Genomic DNA, 9,220 nt, shown 5'->3' with positions numbered 1-9,220 from the left:
GTGTGTCTCAGGGATTTTGGGCATAGGCTGAGGGGTATTTATGCATTTTCCCAAAAAATTATGGTGAAAGGATTAGCCTATACAAGTTCCTTTCATACTAAGCATATAAAATATTAACTAAGAAAAAAATTACACTTTTCATATCGGGAAATTGCCATTTATCCAAAAGTATTAAGCCTTTAACCTCCTTTGGTAATTGTTGGTATGAGAGGTAGAAGGTTCCATCTCCACTGGTAGCGGCTAATTTAGCTAAGTGGTCAGCCACATTATTTGCTTCTCTCAAACAATGGGATATATGATAATTAGCATTGCTCAAAATCTTGGTAGTATCTTGAATGATAGTTTTCAACTTCAGGTTGGCAGTATCCTTGGCTATCAACATGTTGGTGATTATCATAGAGTCAAGCTCTATGTGTATGTTGTTGAAACCATTTGCGATGCACCACTGACTTCCGAATTTTGCTGCAATAGCTTCAATATGAGTATTGCTTGTAGTGCTAAATTCATTAGTATTTAATTATATATATTTGTCTTGATGATGGGTTTAATGATGCGACAAATTTAGGGAAAGATGTCATAGTGTATGTTATTTGTAACTTTGGATTGACAAGACTCACGACAAAGATAATGTACACTATATTGGATATATGGAGACAAATTGTGAAGTCTAAAGGGTTTAAGTCAAACAGGGCCAACACATAATACATGGAGTGCAAGTTAAGTGACACATAAGGTTGTTGTGGTGAGGCTTGATACTTGATTATACTATCCAAAAGAAAGGAATTTGTAAGTATATTGGGTCTATATCAAAGGTAATATGGAGATTGATGAAATGAAGGCTCATATCCGAATTTTGTCCGAGAAAAAGGTGTCAAAAAAACTTAAAAGCAAGTTTTACAAAGTGATGCTTAGACATACCATGTTGTATGGAACGGAGTGCTGACTAGTCGAACTCTTTCCAGAACATGAAAGTTGTGAAAATGAGGAAGATGAGATAGACGTGTGAACACAATAGGAGAAATAAGACAAGAATGAAGATATCCAAGATAAAGTGGGAATGGACTTGGTGCACAAAAAAATATAGGAGATTAGACTGAGATGGTTAATTAAGACATATGAACAGGAGATGTATGAATTTCCTAGTGTGAGTACTGAGGAGAGGTGACGCATGTTCAACTTACAAAGGACATGACCTTAGATAGAAGAATATAGAGAATATAAATCACGATAAAAGACTGATAGTCAATTTGTATTGTCTCGTTTATTCTTCCATACTACTAGTTATAGTATTACTCTTGTAGTTTCTTATTTCTTCGATTACCATTAGTTTTTTTTAACATCAATTATCGTATTATCTTATTATAGTTAATGTTTTTTTCACAATATTTTGTCATGCCTTGTATGTTTAGTATATTTCCTTAATCAGTTTCTTTGCTCATGTTAAGTCAATGGTATATAAAAACATCTCTAATTTTTACTTCCAAAGGCAGGGGTGCGAGGCTTGCATACATAAAGTCTTCTCTATACCCCATTTATGAAATTGCATTACATATGTTGTTATTGAATAAAAAAGTAAAAATAATAATAATTGAGTAAGAATAAGTTTTTATAAGTATGGTCAAACCCCCACTATGTTTCAATTATTTGTCTCATTTAGATTTGACACGAGTTTAAGAAAATAATTTTTTAATTTTTTTTTATGATTTTAAATTAAAGATACATAAATATGCACCAAAATATTCTTAATTCTTGTGATGGTAAACATGTCATGTAAAAAATTGTAATTAAAAACAGAGATATTTTTTTTATTACGAACTAAAAATTAATTAAGATAAATAAATTAAAATGGAGGAAATATTAAATATAAATTACTTATAAAAATAAGGATTAATTACCTAACTATACATCCTTTTTTACCCTATTTTCTATTATTCTCTACCATTTCAAAAAGTTGCAAAAATCCAGTTTTTTCATAATTTCTCTCACTTTTCCGAATACATCACTATAAACTATTACCCTACGATTTTTTTTTTCTTTTTCATGTCTAAAATCACGTATCATCAATTATCTCCATCACTCTATTTTTGAATTTCAAATCTTTTCTCTTTTTGATTTATCAATCGCAAGTTATTGAAGAAGTAGTTTATTCTTCATCTTCTTCTTCATCTATTTTTTTTTTCTACTTCATCAGGTATTGAATATTTTTTTTAGCTTTTTCATCTACAAATTTAATCAAAGAAGGATGCATCTTCAACTTCAGAATCAATTGTGGAAAAAAGGCCCAAGAAAATGAGGAAAATGTCGAGTTGTTGGTGACTCCGGTAAGGGCTTTGGGTCGAGAGATCCATGGGTGACGCCATTGTTGAAAGTGGAAAAAAAAACTATGGGAGTTGATACAGAGCAAAAGAGAAAGTGTAGAAGGATTTCTTCCTCATTTTTTTTTTTTTGCTTTCAGTTAATCGGATTGTTGACTTTCTTTTCTGATTTCTTGTTGTTCATTTTTTTCTGATACATATGGGTTCAGATCTTTTAATGTATCTAGTTGATTTTGATTCTTAAATTAATGTATAATTCATTCGTTTTGCCTTTATGATATATTACAATTTTATCATGTACAATATATCGTTTTCAAATATTAGTTTTGATACATAACCCTAATTTATAGAAACACAAATTAGTATATATCATGTTCATAGTTAAGTATTTGATACACATTATAAATATAGTTATCTTTTACTATCGATACAGACACCGATCTTATTCAACTAGTAGAAGGCTATGTATCGATAGACACTATCAAATATTACTGTGATACATAAACACTAATGTTTTATAACAAAATCAGATTGTATCATATTCATAGTTATGTATGTATATGACACATAACTTTGTTATGTATATAACATAGTTATGTATCAGATGTTGTGATGTATCACATGTTGTTAAGTATCTGCAACACTGTTTTATAAATAAATCAGTGTATATCATATTCATAGTTTTTTGTTGTATATGATGCATAACTATATAAAATTGTCAATTTTTTTAAAAATCCGATACGATTTGAGAGAGATTTGAGAGAAGAAAATTTAAAATTTGAATTGTTTGGAGTTGTTATTTGGAAGAGATTGACATCAATTTAATTTGTATGATTTGGGGAACTGACATTTAATTTTATATTTAATTTCCTTTTTAATCTCAACAAACTAGTTGTATAATGTATCAATTGTGATGTATCCGGATGACAACAATTTTAAGAAATTTTTGTAAATTGAAAAAAAATAGGAATATGATATAATTTGCTCCTTATCCTATGAATTTTAATTTTTTTACTAAAAATAAATATATTTGAATAGGTAGGTATTTCCATTTATCAGTTAGAAATTTGAATTTTCATTCATGATAACCCCCTAAATTTCTATATCTGTACACGTGCCCCGCCAAATTAACCGAAAACATTAATACGAATTTCCTTTAAAAAAAATATAAGGAGAATTCTAGAAAGAACTTTCATTTCTAGAACTACCTACTCTTCTCCAACACAAAATCGCAATTTCGCAGCGAATCGAAATTACACAAAAAAAACTTGCAACAATGGCATCTGCAGGAAAATCAGTTATCCAAACTCTAAAACGCTACTTGAAGAAGCCATGGGAGATCACAGGGCCTCAATCGAGTCCAGAATATGTATCTGCCGTACCAAAAGCTACAGAGTACAGAGTTACCTGCCCTGCTACAGCACAAGCTCAAGCTATAATCCCCAACTCAAATCCCGATATGGTATATGATATCAAGTACTTCTCTCGTGACCAGCGGCGTAATCGTCCTCCTATAAGGCGCACTATTCTTAAAAAAGCTGATGTTGAGAAGATGATGAAGGAGAAGACATTTGATATTGATGATTTTCCGAAACCCTACTTAACTGCTAAAGTTGAGGAAGATGATAATGCTATTGGTGGTGGCTACCAGAAATGAAGGTACCTATATCAGATATCGCTTATTTAATTTCTCCTCTCACTCTGTCCGTCTCAATTTAAGTGTCTTATTTGGTCCATTATCATATTTAGTAGGCGTTTGATCATGTTTTATTGTAAAATTCGAATATCCATGGGTCATGATACTTTGTGTGGCATGATATTTAGTAAGTTTTTCAATTCCTGCATCCTATTTGCAAATTCAACACATGATTTAGGGAACTTTATACAGATTTTTAATTTAAGACCATAAAATTCAAAAGTTTCGTTTATTTCTAGAACTTCGTATCAGGGTAAATTAAGACATTTAAATTGGAGCGGAGGTAGTAGTAGTTTTAGTGCATTTGTCTATTTATTCTGTTAGGTGTGCTTTCTTTGGGAAAAATATTCTTCATGGAAGTATTTTTGGCGGGAGATCAGTGTTTGGTTGGATATATATAAAAGTGGGTGGTATATCATATATGGTAATCCTACAAATTGTGGAATAAGGTATATATGAGGATGATGTTTTGGTGATAATTTTGATATTGAGGGTGGATAGCAAATGTAAAACTAGTTTGATTGAAGCAAGTAATGTGAAATATATTGGAATTGGGATATAGATATATAGGAAAATGACATGACATCTCTCGCCCATATGTGGTAGAAGCTTAGGGGAGTAACTAAATACTGGAAAAGTTCCGGGAAAAAATAAATAATTCTTGCCATGCCAAATGCACAATGGAATGATTAGGTGTTGGTTTTAAATCCGTGTATTCATTTCAGGAAATTAGAACTTCTTGTTAGAGAGATTATTCAAATACTAGTCTTTGACAGGTAATGCATGGTTAGCTTTGAATAAGGAGCGGAGACAGATACATGATGTTGATTGATATTCTGATAGGAGAAAAAAAAGCTAGTAAGGAATCTGTTTCGTATTTGATCTTTGAACTGCAAATGAAATATCAAAGAAAGAATTTGGTGACTGTTATAGAGAAAGTCTGCCATATAAGATTGTACAAACATTACACTGAAGAGTAAAAAGCTAAAAAACATAGAGGAAACAAATGCAATTCTAGTGAAAAAGGGATGCTTTTAGAACAACAGAGATAGCAGAATATATCCCAAATTGTCTATGTATTACATTGCCTTCAAGAGTTACTTTTTTTTTTATAGGAAGTAATATCATTAAAAGGCATCAAGAAAATGCACATAGAACATAGTATAAAAGACTATGCTATAATTAGGAAGCTTACAAAATCCAAAAACTTCTCTGGGCAATTTAATTACAGGGGTTAGAAAGTTCCAACTGAAAAGACTTATAAGACAACTAGCTTACAAAATATGTGTTGGAGTTGAGATTCCATCAAAACATCTACGGTATCTTTCATTCCAAAGATGCCAGAAGATAGTAGTGGCACCCTAGATAGATTGTACTTTGTGGTTTACTCTTTCACATTATGATTTTGGTTCTACAGTAGATGATGTGTACTTGCAAAATCTGTAACTAGTTGCCATTATTTACCAGTTAAGATAATGAGTCATATCACTATCTTTTGCTGTTTGTTCGCTTACATATGTTCAATCTGGGATAGAGAGGACTGCGGTTCGAACTTCTAACTGTGAGAGAACTTTGGGGATTCCCCATGGTTCACAGTGGAAGTTTTTGTATGACCAAATTATAGGAAGAAAGAAAACTAACACTAGAATCTAGAATTTCCTATATGTAAAACAGTATTCGGTATACAAGACAAAGTCATTGTAGATCTTTCATTCACGGTGAGAATTAACTTCACATTAGAGGAGTTGAGACTTTGTTGTAACATTTAGAATTGATGGCTCCCTATTCTCTACTAAATGAGATGATGTTTTTAGAAGTATCAAGCAATCCAGTTACATACAATTTTTTAACTTAACTAGAAACATCTTGCTTAAAATTTTCACAGATGACAAACCTACAGTGATCTCATTTGGACAGTAGGAAGAAGGTAATTACTTTAGATTCAAAGACATATAGTTAGAGGTAGATGGTTTCACAAAAATTAAAAGGAAGAATCCTTGCTTTTGAGTTAGAAGGCTAACCAAGCTTCTTATTGGCTCAAAAGTTGGAACTTGAGTATTTTTCTCAGACTGGAACGAAGGAAGTACTGGAGAAAATTAGTAGTATAAACGAGATCTTAAACAGGATGAAGAGTTTGCACAGAAAAATTACTGATCAAAGGATTTCTAGGAAGTTACTAGCGCTGAGGAAAGATCATGAAGGTGAAAATTTATTTGTCTATGGTTGCCCAAAAAAAGGGGATGCAGGGACCATTCCTGAAGGATGAGGTAGCTAATATTTCTAAGCCCTATGAAGGAATTAAGTTTACTTAATGTTTCACTGTGGCCTTTTTTTCAGGAATGTTGGCGAATTATCATAGGATACATACGTAATGCTCTAAAGTAATTTTATTTTTTTATATGTTCAAGACTTCCAAAAGGGCTTCAATGCATCTTCCTTTATTGCTTTGACACAAAAAAATATGTGGTATAGAAGAAATGAGGGATTTCAAGCTATTATCCTCGATCGAGACAAGCATAAACTTTATTGGTAAGTTGAGACCAACATATGGGAAATCATTAGAAAACTGCTAACTACAGATCACTAATGTTGTTTCAATTGTCAACAAATGCCTGAAAAGAATTGGGACCAGGCATGGTTTGAACTCGTAAACCGGTGGTTGGAAAAGCTTTTACCATGTAAGCATTTCCTATATCTTTTGGAAGTTAGACATGGGATGTGGCATCACCACATACAAATTCTCAATTCTAATTAATGGTGCTTCTCCGAGGGGATTGAGGTAAGCAGATCCCTCGTCACCCTTACTGTGATGGAGGGACCTCAGCAAGATGCTGGAATCTACTTTGAGGAGGAGATGGGATGATGATATAAGAGTTTGGACATAGACGGTGATCAAGAGAACATGTCACACATTTTTTATGCTGATGACACATTTATTTTTTGAGATGTGACTGAAGTATCTCAGACTCATTCTGTTGTTCTTTTTCTGGCTGCTTTTGTATTGCATATAATTAACCAAAAAGTTCCGAAACACAGTCAATGAAGTTCTAAGCATACAATGACCGGCAAAGGTTCTTGCTTGCAGAGATGAAAATAGGAGGGACTTTCTATGAGAAGGCCAGGGAGAAGAAAAAAACTTTCATTTGATAAAGTTCAAAAAAGTTACTATTAAAGAACAAATGGAGGGGGATTATAGGCATAAACTTGAATCACATTACAAATGCACCTGTATTGGGTAAAATTGGCTAGAGCGTGTGGTGCCTGTAGTATCTAGGGGAAGTGAGGAGTCGTCGACCAGGATAAGCTCCCGGAGGGGTGTCATGGGAAACAGAGGAAAGGAACTCACCGAAAACACGCAAAGGATGCATGTACAACCGAAGAGAACGGACCAGTGACTCTAAAATTCCATATCAGTAAATATATTTAATGAAAGAGTCATTGGGTAGCTTTGTAGGTGAAATACCGATGACTTTTGAATTATAATACAAAGAAAAGTGCCTTAACTTGTGACCCTTCTTTGATGCGCATTCCTTTAGGTTGTAGAAATGTAATTATGAATAACCCTTGTGAATTCGTGGAGTTTATTCATTGAAGGAGATTATTTCGTATTAATTCTTAACTAATGGAATTCAATCGCTTTTCACCAGGCTCTCTAGTCATGGCAAAATCGTCCTGCTGCAATAATGATGTTTTGCTCTATATATTATGTGATGCCTCTTGAAATAAATTGATACACAAACACGAATTAGTGAATATATATATATCCGTGTGTATTCTCTTGCGTAAATTGGTCAGAGTCGGTTGCTGCTAGCTTTCTGTTGTTTTGATTGTAAATCACCCCATATACACATTTAAGAGTCAATATTACATGTTTTAAATCTACTTTAAAAAAATTCTTGCTTATAACATATCACTAATTATTTATAAATTAATTAAATTTTACTTTATTAAATAAGTAATTTTTTATAATTTTATATTATTATTAAATTATTTAAATAAAGAATACCCCATAATTATCTCTTACACAATTATAGGGATTTTACATTGATTACACTTCCTTATTTAATGTTATACTCATAACCTCTCATTAGTCAATCTCACCACCCTTCCCCCACACATATCCAACTATACACGCTATCACCCCACTTTCACCTTCTTCTCTCTCATTTTTCTCACCAGCCAACTACACCAACATTCAATCTTTCGTCCAAATTTTTTTCCCAACAAAATTATGTCTAAGAAACCCATTGAAACGCCTCAAAAGAGTCCCAGATTGGGTAAAGGAACATCTAATGATGATGTTCATGTTTCAAATTTTAATATATTAACTCAAACCCCCCCCCCTCCTCCCCCGCCTAAAATTGTTGAAAATCCGGTGAATATTCAAAATCCGGCGATGGATGGTTCATATAAGTTGAAGGAGCGACAAAGAGAAAAAAAATGAAGAAAAAAAAAGGTCACCCCTGCAAATCAAAAGGGGAAGAAGAGGAAGGGGAAAATTGTTGAAACCCCTTCTGATTCCGATTTTGATTTTGTTACTGAAATACAAAAAGAAAAAAAGAAAAAAAAACAAATGTAGAAGTTGGAGCATCTCAAAACCATTAACAAGAAGAACAACAAAAAGTTATTTTTTTTAACTTTTGGACAATTTTTTTGTGTTTAAGTATTTGATGATATATAATATCATATGTTTTCTTTCAGGCAAATACCGTTTACATATGAATTACTGATTGCCTATTACAATTTCAAAATACTATTTTGAAAATATCAGTGTATTTCCAAACTGTACATTTATTGGATGAAATCTGTATGAAATCTAATTAATATGTGTATGACTACGTTTTAATGTTTTGATTTTAATTTTTATATGAATTGTGATATAATAATGGTATACAAATGGTATGAATTGCGTTTTAACATTGGTGTGATTGTCTATTAACTGTGTTTATGGTATAAATTATTAAATTGGTATGAAAATGGTATGATTTGTCAAACTACTGATTTTTTCTAAAAAAAATCACATTATGCTTACTTTATATTCTAAACATGTTTTTGGATGAAACATGTATGAAATCCGATTAATACCTGTATGCCTATGAGTTTAATATTTTATTGTTGGATAATGTATGAATTGTGATATAATATTGATAGACAAATGGTATAAATTGTGTGATTATATGAATTTATCAATTTTTATACATGTTATTTG

General features: G+C 32.0%; 1 protein-coding gene across 1 annotated transcript; it reads left to right on the top strand.

Annotated features, from left to right (window-relative positions):
- The first annotated feature begins 3,479 nt into the window (after window positions 1-3,479).
- On the top strand, window positions 3,480-7,798 carry LOC102601369 (uncharacterized). The gene is made up of 2 exons (XM_006365600.2): window positions 3,480-3,974; window positions 7,659-7,798. Exon 1 carries the CDS (start codon window positions 3,592-3,594, stop codon window positions 3,970-3,972), a length of 381 nt encoding a protein of 126 aa, XP_006365662.1. The 5' UTR covers window positions 3,480-3,591; the 3' UTR covers window positions 3,973-3,974; window positions 7,659-7,798.
- The last annotated feature ends 1,422 nt before the right edge of the window (window positions 7,799-9,220 follow it).

Source organism: Solanum tuberosum, unplaced genomic scaffold (assembly GCF_000226075.1).
Source record: "Solanum tuberosum cultivar DM 1-3 516 R44 unplaced genomic scaffold, SolTub_3.0 scf00574, whole genome shotgun sequence".
NCBI lineage: Eukaryota > Viridiplantae > Streptophyta > Magnoliopsida > Solanales > Solanaceae > Solanum > Solanum tuberosum.
This window is presented reverse-complemented; position numbering and strand designations above follow the sequence as displayed.